Source organism: Limanda limanda, chromosome 4 (assembly GCF_963576545.1).
Source record: "Limanda limanda chromosome 4, fLimLim1.1, whole genome shotgun sequence".
NCBI lineage: Eukaryota > Metazoa > Chordata > Actinopteri > Pleuronectiformes > Pleuronectidae > Limanda > Limanda limanda.
Genome location: NC_083639.1, coordinates 267,305 through 291,208, shown reverse-complemented (window position 1 = coordinate 291,208; position 23,904 = coordinate 267,305). Strand labels below are relative to the sequence as shown.

Genomic DNA, 23,904 nt, shown 5'->3' with positions numbered 1-23,904 from the left:
GTTCCAGGTGGCGCTGTTGAGCCATTTTGCCACGCCCATTTCAAAATACTCCAGAATAAGTAAATTTTTACCACTTTCAAATTTACGGCAAACTTTATTAGATTTTTGGGCACGTTAAAGCCCTCAAAAAGCCAATTAATTTAGCGCATAATAATAATAATAATAAGAATGCCTTCAATTTCAATAGGCCCTCCCACCGGTTCGGTGCTCGGGCCCTAATTAAAGGAAGTAAAAGGCAAGAAACTATAGTTCTGTTGTACCATCATCTCAGACTGAAGTTGAGGTGTTTTATTGACAAAGTAAGTAAGTGACTTTACTGTCTTTTTTTCCCCCTACCCATTAAGGATAACCTGACAGCTTCACTACATAACTACATAGACTTACACGCAACTTTTTACCTGATAACTTTAGACATACAGCAGGTAATCACAAAAAAATTCAAAGTCAATGCTACAGTTTAACCACCTTTAAGTTACCTAAACATTATGTTAAACTGCAATATCACAACATCCTCATGGACTTTGAATAACTCATATTAATGCAGCTCACATCATTTACACATGTCACATGTGGCAGACATAAAACAAACGTTGTCATGTTAATGATGGTTAAATTTAAAATTCACGATACAGCTATGAGGTCTGGAGACGGCTTTGAAATATTCAGGTTTATCCAATAAAGTTTAAACCAGAGGGAGTACTTCCATTTTCCAGCAATTGGCGCTGTTGAGCCATTCTGCCTTAGCTGCCAAATATTGTCCTGGGTGTGTTCACATAGTAACTCTCATTGTACAGGTCAAGTTTTCGGCAGTGAACAACGCAGTGCACAGTTGTTTGGGTTCCATCAAAGGTCCAGCAATCACCATTCAATAGGCGTATGTGTCACAGCATGGTGTCACCAGTGTCTCAGGGCTTCCCTGACCAAGTCTGAAGTGGATCAAATGAAAAAGCTAAGGGTACAAGTTTTTCAGAAGTTTTAACAAGCGCAAACATAAATTAATATAATTAAACATACGTTGACCAGCCATTTTTGCTTGATGTTGTGATTAGTCTCTTTGCCATCTGTTTCTCCTTCCCTGTGGCAGCTCTTCATTTTCCACATACCTCCATCCCAGAACTCAGGCCAGGGAGCGATCCTACATTTCCTGTTGCCAGTAGGGGGGGCTGTGATTGTAAGTCTCTTGTCATACATGTGAAGTTTGGAGTACATTTGACAACAACTTCCTGTTTGCATGGCAAGTCATAAAAATGTGATGAAATCTCTAGAAGGAGTTCAAGGGTCATTGCAGCTGTTGCAGCTCGGGTACTTAAATTAAAACAATCAAATGGTAAAAGGGTCTGTGTAAAACCCTGCTCCACTACTAACGACAAAATAAGAGTAAATGTATTGAATGAACACCTTGCAAATATAACTGCAGTTTTCCACCGGTAAATCTCTGTCTAGTCTGACCTGTCTCAACTCCTGCCTGTCAATCATCAGAGAGTCTGTGTCAAACAGATACGCACCAAAACCTACCTTTTTTCAACTCTAATATCTAATTAAGATTTCACTGATAAGAAGGAGACTATCTAGTGAAGGAGACTGTAATCACCAGCCAGATTACTTGGAGCCAATTGAGCCAGCCCCTTCCGGTTTCACACTTTTAAGCACTTTTTCCAAAAAGGCTTCTTCTTTTGGCACTTCTTATATACCGTCTATTTTGGAAACACATGGAGATTCAGCAAAGGTTCCTGGTCCCTGTGAAAAGTTCATGTGGTGGAAACATATCTCAAGAGATGACATACATTGATATCTGAACCAATATTGATACACAGATGAGAGAAAGGTGTTCATAAAAATGTTAAGCCAGCCACAAGGAGAAGACCGCATACACTGAGTGCTGCAGTTGTCATACAGCAGGTAGCAAGTGTGCTTATGTGTGTGTCTTTGAGAAAGACAGAGAGAGAGAGAGAGAGAGAGAGAGAGAGAGAGAAGCAAAAGAGAGTAAGGGTGAGACAGGTTTGGAATCAAGCAGAGGGCGGGACAAGCATGCAGTCCGGAGAGAGACAAGGAGAGTGGTGTGTATCCATCTTCCTCCCTCCATCAGTCCAGCTTCTCTCCACTTTCTCTGTTCATCTCTCTATCTTTCCATCTATCCATCCATTCATCCCATCTCCTGCAACGTCAGTACATGACTGATCCAGGGAAGGATGTTGAAGTTCCGTGTGGACAGGAGAGTCAGGTAGGTGTCGAGAGAAATGATTAAGTGTCACAAGGGACAAGGCGAGGAAAAAGAGGGAGGGAGGAGGGGAGGCTGATCAAGGAGTCAACAGACATGAGCTTGGAGGTCAGAAACAGACTGCAATGCAGTGCCAATACGAAAACACAGGGAAACCATAAGCCCTGCTGTATATGTTTATGTGTGCTTTATGTAGACTGACGTATAATATGAGGAATTTGTGTGGGTATGTGTGTGTGAACAACGTTGTGATGTTTGTGTCTTTCTCTGAGGTTTCAATATTTTTTCCTCTGTTAATGTTAACTTTGGTAGTTATTCCTTATTGAGGGTAAACGGGAGACGATGTCACATTTTGTTAACGCCCTATGAGACAAATTGTGATTTGTGAATATGAGCCATACAAATACATTTTGATTCATCAATTTATGCATGTTTGGTTAGTGTGTTATTCAGTGGTGCAATGCTTGTTAGAAATTGTTGGATATTAGTTTGACTTTGTGTAGGTGGTTCCTCTGTGGGGTTTTCTTCTTGTTGACTTTGACATCAATAATCAGCCAACCAAGGGGACGACTATGGCTTTACTTTCCATTGACATCACTAGACGAAAAGCAGTATTATTGTCACAGTGAACCTCTACGGACAGGCCTAATCCCCTGCTGTAACCAACTGTTTCCATGATGTTACCTCGGCGTTCGCCAGTGAAGACAAGGTGGGTCTATCGGCGTTTGCGGACCTTAAGGGGGATTTGGAGAACAAAGGAGAGAGCCGCGGGGGGGCTCGCTGAGCCTCACGGACCGATCGCAACGTGTGATCTAATTAGCATATGAATCGGAGTCCAGCCGCTGGCTAGAACCTCTCTCTACTCACCATTGGAGGATACCACAGACCCTTGAAACTAATGTCACTCGTGATTGGCTGGTAGAAGTGTTGCTATTGGTCACCTTATGGGTCATTGCAGTGCACACGTGGGGTCACAGCATTCCGCACGTGGGGTAAGCCCCTCCCACACAATATTTATAATAAAAATGTATATATTAATATTTATTATTATTTATAAGTAAGCCTTTACCAAAAGCACTGCAGTTAATTAAAACTAAACATTCATGTGATGCTATAGGTGAACATATTGTACAGGGAACAAATGTGAACAAGGTATATGTGGAGTGAAAGCTTTATTTACATACAGCAAAAATATTGTACAAAAACTCAGATGAGGCTTGAAATGTTTCTCTGCAGCCTTCTTTGTGGGACTCTGTCTGAATCTTCTCCAGTGTGTAGACGTCTGTGGTGTGTAGCTGTGAGATCAGTGTAGCTTCCAGTCTTATATGAAGTGTGGGACACAGGTCGGTGCGCTCCTTGCTGTGGAAGGATGGATCCATGTCATCTGTCCCGCTTCAATCAGCTGTAAACACATTCAGTAAAATTAGCACAGTTCAATGACAACATACACCTTTACATGTAACTGGAAAATTAATTAATGAATATAACCTTACCCTCTTTCTTCTCCGACAACTCCTCAATGCTGATGTAAGGTCTGGTCGGATCATACTGGCTCATAGTGTGTCTTTGTACGTCATGGACAGGCAGCTGGAAAACATCACAAGTAACATGAGTTTATTATTAATAAACGGAAATAGCCGCGCTGCATCACCGTTGGAAGATCCACAGCAAAAAAACACCAAAACAATTCATAAACAGTTACTTACATTCAATGGCTTAATTTTCTGCACTTTATTCCGGACTTTCAGCGTCTCAGCCTAACGCCTCTTTGTTTGTGTGTGTGTGTGTGGGGGGGGGGGGGGGGGGCTGTGGCTGTGAAAACATACAGAAAAAAGTCACGTAGATGAAAAAACTTAACGAGAACAAACTGTTACATCTAAGTAATTCATACATATTTACACATGCACTAGATCTGCTCCAGCACTCGATGCTGTATTCGTATTTTAGCAACTTTCTCGCTATCCCAAAGAGTGGCGGACATGCTTTCAGATGTAGGGTTAGCTTAGTAGTTAGCATGGCGTCTCTAGCTTAGCTCTCACCTTAACTCAGGGTCTGTGCGCCCGTCTTCTCCGCCTCGACTCGTCCACACCGGCCCCGCGGCTCTGCCTCCACACGCACTCATCTTCTCCTCCAGGGAAAAGCGTCGTGTCGACTTCAGCAAGTTATTTACCCCGAAGACAGAGTCACTCGTACGGGACAAGCTAAACACGACCCAGCTGACCCAGCTCAGCTGATGACGCGAGCGGGTGACGTGAGCAGCGGTTACTTCATATGGGATGAGCATGTGACTGAGGCCAGGTTTATTTTTTGTGGTGTTTAGTACATTTACACACATGATTCACGCTGTTCTGTGTTCGTAACCTTATAGTTGAATGCACTTATTGTAAGTCGCTTTGGATAAAAGTGTTGACTGTTTTAATGGAATACTGAGAACGTTTAATAACAACAATTAGACAATTGAAGTTCAAATAATGAAGGAATTTAAGCTCTATATTGTGTCTTCTTTATATTTAAAATAATAATCAAACTGAGTGGAGATGTATGTTGTAGCCAAACAGCCGGCTGCTGTGTTTTGTCACTGTGCAGTCCATGGGGGATTAAATATTACACTGAAAAAATAAATCATTAAATCAATGAATGTTTCATAGCAATTTTGAAAGTAGTGGTGAAAAGGTACCATTTATAATTCATGGAACAGCTTAGTTTGCCATTGACATGTGAATTTAATGCCAGTATTTTGGGAGGACAGATATTTTTATGGAAAGCCAGTAGAAGTTTGGAGCTTACAGGACACAGATGATCACACCCAGCACCATTTCTTTGCTGGTAGAGGTGTGGTTAACAAATCCTCTGTGCATTTAACCAGCACAATTGAAAAAGTGACTGTAATCATGCCACTCTGTACAGTTGTTGAGATTTAGGATTGTTTTGGATGACAATAAAAATTTTAAATAAAGTGCATTGTTTCATTTCTTTTGACTGCATTGACCTTTGTTCGTGGTATACAATATAATTCATTATAGCACACTTACTTACTTAAGAACAATTTAAAATTTCAGGTTTAATATTTATTTTAAGCCTGGTTTACTCAGCCAGATAGTTTGTTGGTGCCTCTTACACATTGGTGTTATCTGCTCTCAGGGAAACTGATTTGCATTTGTGAAGCTCAGAGCATTTTCATTTGCATGTGAAAGCGTCCTCTAGGAGTTGGAGCAGGGGGGTCAAATCTCAACAGCTCACAGGCTTGACAACTGCAGGAACCCTGAGCGTTTCCTTTGCTGCCTGCAGATACGTGTGAAAGTCGTTAACCGAAGGATGTGCCAACACTTCTCTGCGACACAGATTGACACAAACGCTTCTTTTCATGCAGTGCATTATGTTGATCTAGTATTTGATTCTAGTTATTATTTTAGCAAAGGTTACGTCAATCTGAACTACAATCCTTACATATACTGTGGGGCCAAATCACCTACAGCTTTGGAAATAAATTGCGATCAATTATGGCCTCAGTGTTACTATTCTATTCATAACTTTCAATCACATGTAGCATCTTGCCTCAGCAAGTGGAGGTTGCTGTTATCATGTGATAAGTCCCTTCCCTCCGAGAAAACTTAATTTGCCTTACATATTGTAACGGACTAGTAGTTAAGTTTATGTTCTGTTTGACTGCTATGTGGTTGTAATGACTTATGTTCAGCTAAGTACACAATGTTAAATAATTACTGAGATGTCCTGAGTGTCAGTGAACAGGTCGGGATGGAGTGGAAGGAAAATCAAGAGGAGGATGGTTACACCAGGCCAGTAGGCATGTGGGTGGCAGCACAACACAAACCACGATGGGAAGTATCTGTGTTTTCTCGGGCCACAAAGGGACTATGGTCAGTGTTTGAAACCCTGCACCTGTGTGATGGGGTTCTACAAAGGGGGTGGAAGAAACCAGCTACAGGAGAGAAACGGTGGAAGGTGATGGTTCCAGGGGCTCTGAAGGAGACTGTGCTCCGGGCGGTACATGGAGCTCCTGGATCTGGTCACTTTGGGATCTCTAAGACTCTCCGCCGCCTCCGACAGGGATTCTACTGGGGCCAACACAGGCGAAATGTGGACGATTATTGTCGCCGCTGCGACAGCTGCACCGCACGCAAAGGCCCCACAGACAGATCCCATGCCAAACTCCAACAGTTTCCAACAGGGGGTCCCATGGAGAGAGACAGGGTCGATGTTCTAGGGCCATTCCCCCGCTCGGAAAAGGGTAACCGCTAGGTCCTCAACGTCATGGACTACTTCACCAAGTGGCCAGAGGCATACAGCCTGCCTGACCAGGAAGCAGAGACCATTGTAGATGCTTTGTTGGAAGGAATGTTCAGCTGGTTCGGGGCACCCGAGGTCATCCACACCGACCAGGGCAGGAACTTTGAGTCCTGTGTGTTTGCAACCATGTGCGAAAAGCTGGGTTCCCATAAGCCAACCACAACATCTCTCCACCCGCAGAGTGACGGCTTGGTCAAGCGGTTTAACCGCACACTGGCGCAACAACTTGCCATAGTGACGGCTAAACACCAAAGAGACTGGGACACCCATATTCCTCTTGTGCTGATGGCATACAGGTCTGCTGCCCAAGACTCCACATCCTGCTCCCCGGCCATACTCATGCATGATTCCTGTGAAAATCCCACTTATTATGCAGTGACCACGTCTCCAATGTAAACTGATAGGTCTTTGATCTTCTGCTTAAAACACATCTATAACAGGCCGATTTTGAAAGACCATTAATAAGGTGGCGTGTAACTGTTCCTGTATTGACTCTGCAGCTGACACAGTCAAGTTGATCTCAATTTCCTTTGGTTGCACCAAAGGTAGTTTACCCATCTACTATTAGGTGCGATGTATTGTGCATTTATAATTTATAAAACACTAGCAGCCTGTCAGGAAATGTTCCAATCTTCCCCCATCACACCTTGTGACGCCATGTGGTTCTTGAGTCCAGGCTACATAAACTTGGTCATCTTTTGTACATTTGCCATATTACACATCTGCTAACGGTTTTGTACCTTTTATGAGGGAAGGCATAGGAACGTTGTATAACAGCATGTCTCCAGGATGGGCTCTGAGAGTACCCATTCAGTGCCATCCGTTCACATTGGAATGCTGCTTTTTCTGTTATATTTTGTATTGGCCTTAAGTATGAATTTGTTACTATTAATGATTTCCTCTTACACTGTACTAGGGGATCTGATTCATTCAGACACATAATTCCAAACACACTCGACTATTGGTGGTATCCAGGACTCTAGTTCTAAGAGAGGTCTTGGGTATTTGTGTGGTTCATCATGAAATATATTATAAATTTGCAAAGCAGCACGTCTTGAAAAATAACTTGTTACATTATATTGTCCAAATTTTTTATCCATTGATAAAACACATTCCGTTCCCAATTTGTCGTTCTCAATTCAACTAATTCATAACTTCCCTCCCGTATATCTCTTTTAACACGTCACTTTTGATGGGGTTTCACTAATAGTGCAGCATCTATTGATCGTCCAATATTAATTGCTGTACATTGATTTTCAGAACAATTAACCATTTTTTCTACTACCCCTTCAGCATTGCATTGTTTACTCACTGGAAGATTGTCAATTTCAACTCCTCCTGGGCCTAGGGTCAATGCTTGGTCATGTCTGTTTAATCTGATTTAGATCATTTCTGCCAATTAGTTTGGTGACAATTTACCCTGCTATACCGCATTACAAGTGTCTGTGTTGCTTTGTCTTGTTGGGAGTGATAAGCTAGTCGATATGTCCCTACTGTCCCTTCTGGCAGCCAGTCAGTGAGATCGTCTGTCTCCCTGTATGCTTTGCGTTCGTATAATATCTCGCGGAGAGGTGGCACCGTCCCCTTCTTGCTCAGGGAGTGGCTCTTGTCTGCGTGCTCAGCATGTTATTTTTGGGTCGTCTGCTCTGCAGAGGTGGGTGGAACCAAACATTCTTATCTTCGACTTTCAAGGCCTTAGGAATTGGAATACCCAATGTCCAGGATGTACCCTCTGTAACCATTCTGGGATGGCAGCGTCTCTCTTCTCTGTGGCTCCTAACCTGTTGAAATACTGTTTGCTATTATTTTGGCTAATTTTTCTTTCAGGGTGTGGTTAGTTCGTTCCACTGCTCCATGTGATTGAGGGTGTTACACACACCCACATTTCCAATTAATCCCTAGCATTTTCAAAGTGGCTCTTGTCTGCGTGCTCAGCATGTTCTTTTTGGGTCGTCTGCTCTGCAGAGGTGGGTGGAACAAAACATTCTTATCTTCGACTTTCAAGGCCTTAGGAATTGGAATACCCAATGTCCAGGATGTACCCTCTGTAACCATTCTGGGATGGCAGCGTCTCTCTTCTCTGTGGCTCCTAACCTGTTGAAATACTGTTTGCTATTATTTTGGTTAATTTTTCTTTCAGGGTGTGGTTAGTTCGTTCTACTGCTCCATGTCATTGAGGGTGTTACACACCCCCACATTTCCAATTAATCCCTAGCATTTTCAATGTTTTGATAGCTTGAGCTACAAAATATGTTCCATTGTCTGAACTGGTGGTGTCCCTAGCATTTTCAATGTTTTGATAGCTTGAGCTACAAAATATGTTACATTGTCTGAACTGATAGTGTCAGGTAGGCTTAATCGAGGAATTACTTCCCTACATAGAAACTTAGCTACTGATTTGTAGTCTGGTCCTGTTTTTGGCATTGCTTCAATCCATCTACTGAATCTATCAACTGTAAGATACGATACACCAGTGTTAATTTTTGCAGCTATTTTTGATTTAGTCTTAGTCTTTAGACGAAAATGCATATTAGTTTTAGTCACATTGTCATTTTTATCCTTCTTAGTTTTAGTCTAGTTTTCGTCAACGAAAACTCAGAACATTTTAGTCGACGAAAACGAATTACATTTTAGTCTAGTTTTAGTCACATTTAATAGCCACATTAAACTCCTTATCTTCCCTTCTCAGGCCCAGGGAACCCCTGTGTTGTGTCTACAACTGCATACTAGTCTAGCTTGCAATACTTAGGTTGTTCATTAGATATCCCTATAGGTCTATAGCAGGGGTCGGCAACCTTTACTATCAAAAGAGACATTTTGCCCCCTCTTCCCCCAAATAAAATTTGTACCGCAAAACATATTTGATAACAAAGCTAATAAAGTTTTATATATAGTTATACTATACTAAACTATAGATTGTTGCATTTGTAAAATTAAAGAACAATAAAGAAAACTGTTTTCCATTTTTACCTGTTACAAAGGGAAACACCAAATGCTTATGAAGAGAAGAAAATACACAGGCAAGTGTAGGCCTACTTTGAAATTAATTAAACGCAGAACTATGTAGAGCTATTTGAGTCCTCCCCATATTTTCTGAGAAATGTATGAAATAAGAAGTACCACGCACACACACACAGACACACAGACTCGCCCGCTTCTGGTACTTAATGACGGCCTGATACGATGTTTTAAAAAATTATTGTGACTTAGTCAACCACCAACATTTGTCTCGTCTCGTCAACGAAAGTTGAAATAGATTTAGTCATAGCTTTTATTTTCAAAGATCCGTTTTCGTAACGTCTTCGTCTGGTCTTAGTCACGGGAAAAAGGTCGTTAACGAATATTTTTCGTCATAGTTTTCGTCAACAAAATTAACACTGCGCTATACTTTATTGTCCCAGTAGGGAAAGTTGTTTCGGACACAAATGCTTTGGACATATGCTTCCATATTTACAAAACAAGTTACATAGTGGCACCAACTGTGTCAATCACAACATTAAAATACAAATACAATTTTAAAAATAAATTAAATATTACACACACTCCATAGAGAAACCCATTGCACGTAGCCCATTTTGCCCCATCCAATAATAAAACCCCATGAAACTATTGCACTATTCATCAAGCAGCGTTATTTAAAAGTTTGATGGAGGTAGGAAAACAATTGTTTTTAAAACGTTTGAGTATACTCTGTATTGTCTACTAGAGGGCAAGAGCTGATATTCTTTATGAAGGATATGTAATGGGTCCGTCAGTATCCTCTGAGACCGCCTAAGAACAGACTGCTCATATATTGATGGAAGGGATTGGTAGTTATCACCTTCATAGCAGTGTGTACCAGGCGAGCAAGCTTAGTTTTTAGTTGTACAGTTAGGTTGCCTTACCATGCTGACATTCCAAAGGTCACTAAGCTCTCTAGTACAGCCTGATAGAATAAAAACATAATCCTCTGGTCCACACCATACACTCCGAGTCTGCATAAGAAGTAAAGTCTCTGCTGTAAACGAAACACAAACGTTCGATATGGACCTTGCAGCTGAAGGTGTCGTCCAAGTGCACACCAAGGTACTTGTGTAAGAGCAGACCTGAGTGATGTTTGTGCCATGTATGAGCACAGGACTGTGATCCCCCACTGATCTAGGGTGCAGAACCATATCTTCATCATATCTTGTATCCTTGCGAAGTAGGCTGAGGATAGCGGTGTCATCAGAACATTTTAAAACAAAGTTCCCAGGGTGGCTGTTTGAGCAATTGTTTGTGTACAGTGTAAAAAGTACTGGAGAGCTGACACAACCCTGTGGGGCACCTGTGCTGATTCTGAAAGGGTTATTGATTCTGACATGCTGACATCAATTGATTAAAAAGGAAAAATAATACTTGATTAAAAAAGGCTTAACACTCATCTGCAACGTCCACCACCCACAGCAGAACCCTTCTTGATGCTGCGGGATCCACCAAATGCCAGCCGGCTGCCCCAGTCGGGTTAGTGGATTAGGCTGGAGGGTTGAGGTATTTCTTAGTCTGTGCCGCACCTCCACGAGGTACGGGACAAAGTGACTCACCCAAGGCCGATCTTTAAGCCATGCTTCGACCACCGAGATCTCCTCCAGGGTCTCTGACCTGCTCTGGGGTCCCGGTGAACTCAGCTCCTCAACCAAAAAATCTAAATAAAAAACTTGATCATGAAACAAACTAATCTCTGCTGATTCCATATTGTGGTCGGATCGTTCTGTTATGGTTTAGATGACGGAGATGGACCTAAATGCAGAGATTTTAAAGTAAAAAATAACTAAACTTAATGCAATCATTCTTATAAAAGAATGATTGCATTAATAATATACCATCAGTATATTTTGAGGAGTGGTTGTTATTGTAAGTACTACCTGTGCGATAATTAGTGATCAGGATCGTTTAAATAAAGCACTAGATAATCAATGAAAATTAAAAACAAGATTAATTAGTGGTTTTAAGTTTAAAACACTTGGAGTACAAGTGTAATAAGTGCCTACTCAAAGCATTTTACATTGACTATTTTGAATATTTTCTTTTATATGACAAAAATGTATCAAGGCATATATTACGAGTGAAAGCATGTTTGTATATAGGTAGTAAGTTAAAACATGAACCTGACAGGGCGTTTTTGAATTATTGTTACTTCTTTTTGTTCCCCATCAACGCACATGCAAAAATGTCTTGTGGTTGTTGAGAACATCTTAATGTAAAAAGACAGACAGACCAACATTTCTCCTTTGAAACTTCAATACTAGTGACTGATATAATTTCTTTTATCAATTTCGTGTGACTAGGCAAAAAACATGTCCATCTTTTCTATCATTACTGACAGATATTTATCATATCTGAAGCCATAACGATTCAAGTTGGATTAAACTCTTTTAATCTTCAATAATCCTTGTAATGAATTAATGTATTTGATTGATATCCTGTGATGTCTTCTATAACACCATGTATTTATTTTGTTGTTTTGATCTCTGTCTGTCACTTTTCAGTCAACATGACCCCAGTGGACCAGCTGGAAAAGCCGTGAGCCTGATCCAGTTGGAAGGAACTAAACTCATGCACTCTTATCTGCAGTAAGTAAAATACTGACTAGATGTTACTTCACACAGCTGGTGTTGCTTTGTCTTGTTCAGTTTCCTTGCAGCAAACAGACATCAAACACCTTTTTCAAGTGCTAGTGAAGTGCTGTTTTATATTAAAACAAATTATATTAAATTATATTAAATAAATCTAGCATATAGATAAGACCAAATCCTGTAGTCAATCAAGAAAGTGAAACTGAAAAGATGCTTGTCTCTACAACATGACAATGGGCGAGACAAATTTTGTATTATTATCCTAGATTTCTCACACAAATATTTGTACTGTGAGTTTATACAAACATGACAACTCATATTCAACAACTGTATATTAGAATGAATGTGCATTATGATAGCAAACTAGCACAATTAATGCCGCAATACCATATCACGCTATTCTCTCTGCCCCACGTCAGGGGGGTTCAATAATGAAAAAGTCCTCAAGAGTAAGGAGAAGAACTTTTCGAGTTAGGAGACTGAAGTCCTGCCTTCAGAGATCCTTAGCTGAGAGTCTAAAACTTTTAGCTGTTGCTGTGTCACCCGTGGTTTGCTCTGTCACAAAAGCAAAGACTTTAGGGTTTTTTATGACAGTGTCTAAAATGACGCCTTATGCAATCAACAGATTTGGAACACTCATTAATTGTGTACCTAAAAGAAAACTAAAAAGTTGAATGTGGCAAGTCCTCCTAAATCCAAAAAAACGAATGTTTCTTGCATGAGCCCCAATTATCCAACAAAGAATCACAGCTGAAGCTTGCAAAACTCACATTCCCCAACCTGAACAACATTTATATATGATAGTAGAGCTCAAACATCTTGAGTGTGCTTGAACTTGAAGTGATCTGTTGTAAGATGAATCAGTGAACAGTGTGAAAACTACCTCTACAACCTAGGCCTGTAGATCAGGGCAGTTGAGGCAAGCAAACTAAACTAGCAAGAGAAGAAATCCAGCTCCGTGGACTGGAGCTCGACAGTCCGGAGTTGGTGAGAAAGAGGAGGATGAGGGAAAAGATCAGAGTCATCATGGACAACCCCTCGTAGCAGCCAATAATGTAATAACTGCCAATAATGTAATAATATTTCAATTTTTATGTAATAAAAGACGATAATGTTGTAACTTGCCAATAACGTAATAACATTTCCAAACCAATAACTTTGTAACTTTTCTTTAATTATTGGCCGGTTTAAAAAAATTCTTTACAAATGTAATAATTGGCGCAAATGTTGTAAAAATATACACTTAATTTAAGTTTGATTAATTGGCTTGAGGTGTCACACGTCCATGACACCTACCCTTACTATTCTCTCTCTCTCTCTCTCTCTCTCTCTCTCTCTCTCTCTCATTTTCTGGGCATTAAGACAATTTGTTTGTTAAGATGGTTAGTGTTATGGAGGTTTTCTGGAAGCTGGTGAAAGGGGAACTCAGGCAGCAGCTGATGTCTTAGGCAGCAGCTGATGTCTTATGCAGGAGGTTTTAATGAAGACTTGATGCATCAAGGAGACCAGAAGGTGGAACAATATACAAACGCTAACAGAGTAACATGAGCAATAGTCACCCCCATGTCTGAAGATGTCTCCCACAGCGTCCCCATATATCTTCCTTTACTTGCATCACCCATTCCAACAGCACATCCATGAATGGCTAGATTGCTGTGACTCTCTATGTTACAAGTAGGTGTTTGCATCCTATTGGATAGTTAAGACTAAAGCATGCATAACTCAATCACATTGTGTCCTTACGTCTTGCCATTGATAAAGTATGCAAAAGAGTTGAAGTTGGTAAGAGGTGATGTTGGTGCCTCTCTGTCTGGCTCATCTGAAGTAGATATGAAAGTCACTAAGCAGAGACACTATAATGCATGTTGGTTGGCCCTTTATCTATAACCTGACCTTGGGTACTGCTGAGAGAGAGAGAAGGGAGTATCTGTTGAATTTACAGGCACTATTCTCCGGTACAGATATAGGGTAATATACAACATATCTTATATATTTAGTTGGAGGATATACAGATATATCAAAATGTTACTAAATAAAACTGATTAGTAAGCTAACTGTATGCTAATTATTAGCATTATAAGCTATTTGTAATGGTTTGATAATACTAGTGACATCATGTGAAATACTTACCTGGTCCTTCAGAGCTTGAAGTCATAGTTCTTACAGACCAATTGATGAAAATCCCAATTAACCATTGTATGAGAGCCAAGTGTTGTAAGTATTGTTATTAATTTTTTATTTGTAATTTATACACAACAATAACCGTATGGATAATTAAAACACCATTTAATCCCAACCTGTACAAGAGAGGCACTTGCTGAGAGTTTGGAACTGGACAAAGCGAATTACTTTTCCATTAGTGTAATGAAGCTCTACAAGGGTTACATAGGAGTGGTCTCAGCACACTTTTAAAAGAGTTGTTTAGTAAGGACAACTGATTGATGAAAGCATGGATTCTGCTTTCTCACATAGCCTTTGGACAGTACAAAGTTAATAACATCTACTGGAAGAAGTAATTACCATCTTTTTTCTAGGTGTTTTATTTTCTTTTCAGCAGATAATTTCATTTTGATTATCTGAAGTTGTTTTTTATATTTGTAAATGAGTGGAAGTGGAACTTTTCATTTTAAATTTAACTTTACCTCGAGCATTTTATCTCCATTGTGTGAAATGTACTGCACAGTATTAGAGAGTGTTTAGATGTTTAAAAACATAAGGACAATAACCCACTCTTTATTAAAGGGACTCTCACCTTTGTTGCATTTGAGAATTACAGCACATTCAAATCATCCCGCCTTCCTCCAATGCCCCACCCCCTCGTTCCCATCCGCGGTGTTTTTTTGAAGAAACTTTATTTACAAGCAGACTTACAACCTACTGCCTCCGCGCACGCACGTGAGTTTTTGTTTACCAAAGCAATGGATTCGGATTTAGAAGCACCGGTAAGTTATATACATTTACATTCACATATATATATATATATATATGGACGCGCCTTGATGACGCGGGCCCGAATGCGCCACAAGAAGCAGACGGAAAACCTGCATGTCCATGCAGCAAACAGACAGGTCTGTCGGCCAATAAGGTCCTTCGGTCCGAAGAATTTTATTGGTTGAAGTTTTCACTAAATATTATGAGAGTGAAATAATTGTTTGTTTTTACTCCTGGTGGGTCTGTCTTGCATTTTAGAGTGTCATTACCTTATTAATACCAATTTAACCTTATCCAAAAAAAGTGTAAAAATGCAACAAAGGTGAGAGTCCCTTTAAGCTCAAAGATGTTACCAAAGCTATCTTTGCAGGTCATGTTATATACTTTTTATTTATAGTTCAAAATTCTGAAGAGGTTGAAGGTTGAGCACAAGGGGTTAATAAGTGTCAGTTCAGTTATTTAAATAAAGTTGATTAAGGAGAGGATTGCAGAGCTGTAACAGTTTGCCTAAAAAAGTGATTTAATAGGTTTACTTAACATACAACATCCTCAAAGAGAAATGTGAGTAATCAGAATCAGAATTATTTTATTGGCCAATTATATTTTCACATACAGGAAATTGACATGGTGTGGTTGGTGCATTGGATATAAAAACAATATATATATATATATATATATATATATATATATATATATATATATATATATATATATATATATATATATATATATATAAGTAGAAAACAATAAACATAAGTAGAAATAACAATGAGTTATTGGGCATGTGAGGTACTAGGGCACATGTGGCCCGCGAATGAATTATATGTGGCCCGCATGATAAAATCTATTTACTATTAGAGCTGGCCCGCCGGCAGTGTTTTGCAAGTTCTCAATACAAAATAAGTACTGAGAATTCCTGAGGGTCAGTGAACACGTCGGGATGGGGCATGTGACAGTTCTGGACCAATGGCAGGCTCTCATTGGCTGACGAGTGGGCGGGTCAATGGTGAATGACAGATCCCACAATGCACTGCCCGTGTGTCGGCATGTCGATCACGGTCCCGCGAACGCGCGCATCACAGTCTGCATCACATATCACTTGTGACAACTTTCAACCATCCCGCTCCCAAAAATGGCTAAACGAAAGGTGGCATTTGAATACAGGAGCTTTCAAGACAGGTGGGAGGCAGAGTATACGTTCGCGGATGTAAAGAGTGGATCCGAGAAAAGATGAAGGAGGAAAAAAGTGAGGAAAAAGTGAGTTGACAGCTTATCACTGCACCATACACCAGGAGTCGTGTGGCAAAGCCTTGAAAATGGAACATGTGATGAGCATCATAACATTAGCGGTTAACTTTATCAGAGCCAAAGGTTTAAATCACCGCCAGTTCAAGTCTTTTCTGAAAGCTCCGAAATAAAACGTAACCTGCAGCTTCTGACATGTACGCTACAGTGAGGGCTTTAAAACCAAGCTGCGCCTGTGGGAGACGCAGATGCTGCAGGGAAACTTATTTTTCTCTTGCTACTACAGGACATTTGATTTTTCTTTGAAGTCAATTATTTTTGTCTGTTGTTTGCCTGTAGAAAATGTTTTCACTGGAAATTACTCTGGAAATACTGCAGATAAAGCCAGAAAGCAATTAATGAAACTGATTTTATTACTTTTATATTTATTTATGTATTATTTGTTATTTGTATTTCATTTATTTCATAATTAATGTTGTTTTATCTGCAATACTCTATAGGCCTTGTTAGTTCCAGGTTCAATATGTGCACTAAGGTTCTTTCAATAAGTTTTCAATAAACGTTGAACCCATGTGGCCCTCGACTTGAAGCACTTTTTTGATTTCGGCCCACTGCGTATTTGAGTTTGACACCCCTGTACTAGGGTGATTGTCTCTGTGTTGGAACTTAACTGGGCAGAAGGCAGGGCTGGAGATAACTTTCATTATCAAATTAAACAAACAAATAAATAGTCTTAATTCCCAGGCGGAGAGAGGGGTGTTTGTGTGGTCAAATATTTAAGATTAAGATTAAAATGTCCTTTATAAGTCCCACAATGGGGAAATTTGCAATGTCACATTCAACAGCAAAAATAAATCACACCAGTAGCATGCACTACTTGGGTGAAGGAATATAAGGAAATATTAAATATACAACAAATATATAGACACAATATAAATGTAATTAATCTGGTATATACAGTGTAAAGAGATATATTATGTGTCCAAATATGTACAGTGAATGGATTGCACATAACCGGTTATATTGCACACAATTTCTTTCCAAATGAATATAGTACAGTGAACATTATACAGTTGATTAGTGTACATCCTCCTCTGTCCCACAACCGCCACTGGGTCAAGCAAGTATCCCAGGACCGAGCTGGTCCTCCTAATCAGTTTGTGCAGTCTCTTCCTGTCAGCACTTGAAATGCTGCAGCCCCAGCAAACTATTCCAAAGAAGATGGCAGATGCCAGCACAGAATCATAAAAGGTATTTAGGAGCTCCCCCTGCACTCTGCTCTCGCCCTTCTTGAATAGTGCACTGGCATGATCGGTCCAGTCCAGTTTATTGTTCAGGTGAACACCCAAGTATTTATATGAGGCCACTGACTGTATATCCCTTCCCTGGATGTTCACCGGTATCTTGGGGGTGTCTTCGCCTGCAGAAATCCACCACCAGTTATTTGGTTTTCCCTGCATTGATCTGAAGGCAGTTCCGCTGGCACCAGTCCACAAAGTCTGCGTCAGTCCTCTGTATTCCCTGTCATCCTCGTCAGTGCTGAGGCCGATGATAGCAGAGTCATCAGAGAACTTCTGCAGGTGACATGAGGGTGAGTGGAGGTGAAGTCTGCACTGTAGAGGGTGAAGAAGAACAGAGCCAGGACCAGAGGGCCCCCCGTACTGCAGCCAGCCGTGTCCAAACACACAGTCCTGGATCCTCACATCCTGGGGTCTGTTGGTCAGGAAGTCCAATATCCAGGATGTGAGGTGCAGATCTACTCCAGCGTGCTCCAGTTTGTCCATCAAGTGCTCCCAGGCTTCTTCAGATGAAAAAGAGCTCTGTGTTGTAGATAGATGACAGCGTAATCCACCCGGATGCCAGGCTGATAGCCGAACTGCAGTGGGTCTATCGATGGTCAAATCGGCAGTTGCCTGATCAAACCTGTTGATAAATGTGTTTAGGTCATTTGCCAACTTCTGGTCCCCTGAAGCTGGGGACTCAGCTTTCTTGTGGCCAGAGATGGTTTTTAGGCTTCTCCAGACACCGCTGCAACTGGTCCTCCACCTTCCTCCTGTAGCTGTTCTTCCCCTTCCTGAACCTCCTCCTCAGGTCCTTCTGAACACTTCTCAGCTCCTCCTTGTCTTCTGACCCCAAAGCCCTCTTTATCTCCTTGAGGAGGGCTTTTATGTCCAGATTAATCCATGGCTTGTTGTTAGAGAAGCAGCTCACAGTCTTGGTGGGTACAGTGTTCTCCACTCAGATATGGATTTTATCTGTGATGCAGGTGATGAGGCTGTTGATGTCCTCCCAATGACCGTTGCAGAGTTCCCACACAGTTGACTCGAAACACTCCCTCAGAGCCTTGTCCATCTCGTCGGACAACCTTTTCACCGTGCAGGTCACAGCTGGTTGCCTGTGCGCCAGAGGTTTAAAAACTGGCGAGAGATGAACCAGGTTGTGATCTCCTTTAGGGGAAAGGGGTGTTGAGTTATATGCCTCCTTGGTGTTGGCATAAAAAAGGTTTTATTGTTTCTAGTGTGGCATGTGATGTACTGGGTGAAGGTAGGCAGAGTGGAGCATCAAGAGGCATGATTAAAGTCCCTGGAGATGAGGGGGAGACCCTGTGGGTGCTCTGTCTGCTGCCTGCTCCCTACAGAGTGCAGGACATCACAGGCTGCATCAGCGAAAGCAGAGGGGGGAACATACGCAGCTATCATGATAACATGTGGGAATTCTGGCAGTAGATAGTCAGGTCTCATGCTAACGGTTAACACGAAAGAGAGTAGAAAGAACAAAATAAGATGAAGTTAGAGGGAAAAAATGCTCAGAGTGAGCGGGAGCTGCTGCAACAGGCGGCCACTAGGGAGGCGCCATCTTGACAGAGAGAGCAGGTATTTTAAAGAGGAAATAAGTTTTTCTAATAAGTAAGTAAGTGAGGGTAAGTGTCATGGAAGTGTGATGCCTTATAGCAAATAAATCAAACTTATATAAAGTGATGTAATAAATTCTTATAATTTTTAAGGACTTTGTAAAACACGGCCAACCAGCCAAAAATGTAAAGAGTTATTACATTAATGTTATGGATTCAGAATTTATATTACGTTATTAGCAAGTTACTGCATTATCAGCTTTTATTACTTTGAAAACTGAAACATGTTGGCAGATATTACGTTGTTGGATGTTGATACAAACCATTCTGGTTCCAACATCTTTAATTGGTAACATAACAGGCAAACATAAATTCAAATACCAGACCTATGCAGCTTAGCTCTGTCATGTTTCTCCTCTTCAGTGGTTTTCTCTCTCTGTGGCTTTCTCTGCTGCTTTTTAAACCTGAGGAGTAGGGATGTCACAAGAACCGATACCTACGATACCTTTCGATACTAAGATAACAAAACGATGCTGATGCCCACGTTTTTGAAGTACCGTAGGCACCGTCAGCTTCGATGCCAGCAGCTGTTAGCAACTTAGCATTAGCATTGGTGCTGCCGGCCGCTGCTACTCCGGTCACAGTTACATTCGGAAAACAAAGATGGCAGCTGCAGCCGCGATCGCGACACCTCGTCTTATAGACAAAAAAGGCACAAAGAGTCGGGTCTGGGAATATTTCGGGTTTGAGGCTGATGACCGTGGCGTGATAATAAATCCGCAGAAGCCAATATGCAAAAGGTGCTTCCGCGGACTTCAGACGAAGGGAGGCAACACTTCAAATTTAGCTAAGCACCTGAAGGACCGTCATCCCGATTTGTTTAAGGACTTCAAGGTGAGTTCTGATTCATATTAACAACATCCAGAGAATGCACTCTTTCTGTTTTTTTAATCTGTCATACTGAAATACACGTGACGTTATATGATGTTTGAGATGGTGTGCACGTGTGTTACAATGGCTTGTGTTATGCACGTAGTTAGGTTAGCTTAGCTATGCTGTCGTTTTAACGTTAGCCTATAGCCTGCCTTGGTTAGAAGGAGAGAGAGAGAAAGAGAGCATGTGCGTCTTGCAAGTATCATGTCAAAACTAGCGAAATTCACTGAATGTTTAATATAGTCTGTCTGACTTCAAATGGCTGCATCTACTACTATTAATATTTAGGTGTGTGCGTGCGTGGGCTGGAGCCAATGTGCTAAAGTATTTTTTTATCATAATCCACTTGGTGATATTAATTAATACTGAAAAAAGGAATGATAACAAATTACATTAGATCATCAGTGTGGATACACTTCTATCAGGTCTTACAGTAGCATGAGGCCTGTGCTCTTTCTTTAGTCAATTAACTATATGAACTGAAATGTCAATTTTCCTTTTCCAGTTTCATCAAGAGGACAACGTCCAGGAGACAACTCAGCCAACTCGGAGTCAATCATCAAAGCCAACCATAACCGAGGCTCTACAGAAGCAAACAAAATATGACAGAAATTCAAATGAGGCCAGGAGATTGGATAGAAGTGTAGCAGAATTCATATGTATGGACCAACTCCCTGTGTACATTGTAGAAAAAACAGGATTTCAGCAAATGCTCCATCAATTCAATCCAAGATATAAACTGCCAACTAGGAATTATTTCATGTACACAGAAATACCCAAAATCTACAGTGAAACAAGGGACCTGATCACAAAATACCTCAAAGAGAAGCCATTCTATTCATGCACAACTGATCTGTGGACAAGCAGAGCTGCAGACACGTTCATGTCCATAACTGTACAGTACATTACACAGTCATGGGAGTTGCACTCCTGGTGTTTAGGCTGTAGTGGCCTGAACTCAGACCACACAGGTGACAGTTTGAGGGAGGCATTTGATGAGGTTGTTACTGAGGAGTGGAAGTTGGACATTGCGAAACTAGCAGGCATCACAACAGACAATGCATCCAACAACCAAAAGGCCTTTAAAGATGACTACACATGGATCCCTTGTTTTGGCCACAACTTGCACCTGGCCGTTAACAAAGCCATCAACATCGACAGGGTATCTGCAGCCCTGTCAAGGCTGCGCAGAACCATATCTGCCTTCACCAGGTCATCAAAGCTGTCGCGACAACTCAAAACAAAACAAAAACAACTTGGACTCCCAGAACACAATTTGATACATGATGCACCCACCCGTTGGAATTCCTCATATGACATGGTGGAGAGATTTTTGGAGCAGCAGCAAGCTCTGTGTGCAGTCCTGGCAGAGGACAGAAAAAAAATGGCATCTGATGCCAAAAGACAATGACATCACAGTCTTAGAAACACTAAAAGAAGTCCTTGAGCCTCTTAGTCCTTTTACAGATGCACTCAGTGGTGAGAAGCACACTACTCTCTCCTCTGTTTTACCGCTGCTATGGAAGATGCTCTCTTGTCTCGGGGATAAGGAGGATGACTCTCTCCTTACTGGAGAGATGAAGAGCTTAGTAAGGGAAAGCATCAACACACGTTATGAGAATACGGAGGTGCAGCTTCTGCTCAACACTGCCACCTACCTAGATCTAAGATTTAAGGCCAGTTTTGTTGCTCTGGAGGATGACGTGAAGCAAAGTCTCCGGGAGCAAGTGGGAAATTCCGATGATGGAGCTGGTACATCTGAAACCCCCACGGCAACAGGAGCAGAGGCCTCGAGCCAGAGGAGGCCATCTAAAAAGTCAAAGACTGATTTGAAGCATCTGCTTTCAGCCATACAAGGAGAGAAGAAGGGCCGGGATGATGACACATCATCTCAAGCAGGGCTCTCCACACAAGAGAAGTTAGATTGTGAGTTCCTGGTATATAGCAATATGCCAGAACTGAGCGCAGACGAAGATCCCCTCATCTGGTGGAAAATGAATGAAGGCACAATACCTCAACTTGCAGAATTTGCAAGGAGGTATCTCTGCATTGCAGCTTCAAGCTGTGCTTCCGAAAGGGTTTTCAGTGTCTCAGGAATCATTGTCAGTCCAAGACGTTCCCGACTTACCCAAGACAATGTTGACATGTTAGTTTTCCTCAGTAAAAACCTTGAACTAGCCAAGAAAAGATGTGAAATGCTGTGAAAAATTATGCAAGTTTGCCAAAACTCAGGTTCATCTTGTTAGCTGAATGGCTGCACTGTTATATCCACTGTTTTGTTTTGCACTGTTGTTGTTTTTGCACAGAACCTTTTGAAAAGATGCCTGGAAGTCTGGAATGTGTCTGGGGACACTAGTTGTTGCATTCATTGCACTTTATTATGTTGTGCTATGCTTTATTGCATAGTTTTTGTATGTCTGATGACATTTTGCTGTTTTTCAAATATTTTAAGACAGAAGTTCATGTTTCAAGTTCAAGTACATGGAATCTGAGTGTTGATATGTTAATTTTCCTCAGTAAAAACCTTGAACTAGCCAAGAAAAGATGTGAAATGCTGTGAAAAATTATGCAAGTTTGCCAAAACTCAGGTTCATCTTGTTAGCTGAATGGCTGCACTGTTATATCCACTGTTTTGATTTGCACTGTTGTTGTTTTTGCACAGTACCTTTTGAAAAGATGTCTGGAATGTGTCTGGGGACACTAGTTGTTAACTTTATTATGTTGTGCTATGCTATATTGCACATGTTTTGTATTTCTGATGACATTTTGCTGTTTTTCAAATATTTTAATAAAGAAGTTCATGTTTCAAGTTCAAGTATATGGAATCTGAGAATATCCTTTTTTTTTACCGTGGTATCGAAATTGGTATCGAGAATCGTGTTATTTTACTGGTATTGGCATCGACTACTGAATTTTTGGTATCGTGACACCCCTACTGAGGAGTAAGCAGCTAACTACGGAAGCGTATTGCATTCACTTGAAAAAATAAAAAAAGCTCTGGGTAAAACATAAAAAAAGTTTGAAAAACAGGAAAAATCCAGTTTTTTGAACTTTTTTTCAAAACCCCCCCCCCCATGTTTTTCCGAGATAAAAATCCTGTTTTTCGAACTTTTTTTTTCCCTGTTTTTCCGAGATAAAAATCCTGTTTTTCGAACTTTTTTTTTTCCTGTTTCTCCGAGATAAAAATCCTGTTTTTCGCTCAAATTTTTTTCCATGCTTTTATTTTGAAAGTGACGTGTAGCGTCCATAGACGTAGCGTCAAATAAACCTGAAAACATCAGTTAAAGTCTCGACCATCTTTCGGGGGATATGCTACAGATAGGTAGAGGATAGTTTTTTATTTTTGTCCCGTTAGTGGCTTTATTATAGAAGATTGATGTGTAGTTCCTGTTATAAGCAGGTTGGTGGTTGGGACTCTTGTTTTGAAAGGGGTTCTAACGGAAAGGGGCTCTATCGATAGAGAAAAGTGTGAAGGAAAATAAACAAGTGTGATGTCCCGATTCAATAACCATCTCTCGTGTCCTCTTTCGGCTGAGGCCTCCTGACAGTATAATAGAACAAACCGCTCGGCTACATTAGTCTGTTGCAGGGTCAGGCTGATGCAGCAGCAACCATACTCCATGCATGTGAGAGCTTCAGGCAGGATTAAGGGAACGCCTTTTCCCGGAGAAAACTTAACTCAGAAAAACAGGATTTTTATCTCGTAAAAACAGAAAACAAAAAAGTTCGAAAAAACAGGATTTTTATCTAGAAAAATCAGAAAATAAAAAAGTTCAAAAAACAGGAAAAAAAAAAGTTCGAAAAACAGGAATAATCCTGTTTTT

The 23,904-nt window shown here is 40.8% G+C and overlaps 1 protein-coding gene and 1 long non-coding RNA gene across 2 annotated transcripts in view; one reads left to right on the top strand and one right to left on the bottom strand.

Moving 5' to 3' along the window:
• Nucleotides 1-3,375: 3,375 nt before the first annotated feature.
• On the bottom strand, nt 3,376-3,990 carry LOC133000566 (uncharacterized). The gene is made up of 3 exons (XR_009678208.1): nt 3,925-3,990; nt 3,712-3,805; nt 3,376-3,620 (listed from the first exon to the last, which is right to left on the bottom strand). It is a non-coding gene; the product is annotated as an uncharacterized LOC133000566 (long non-coding RNA).
• A 12,235-nt stretch (nt 3,991-16,225) lies between these two features.
• The window catches only part of plekha6 (pleckstrin homology domain containing, family A member 6), a 131,902-nt gene continuing 124,223 nt past the window's right edge, over nt 16,226-23,904 (top strand). The window contains exon 1 of the mRNA XM_061069665.1: nt 16,226-16,308. Within this exon, the coding sequence (XP_060925648.1) occupies nt 16,282-16,308 (27 nt within the window). The 5' untranslated portion in view covers nt 16,226-16,281. The remainder of the gene's footprint in view (nt 16,309-23,904) is intronic.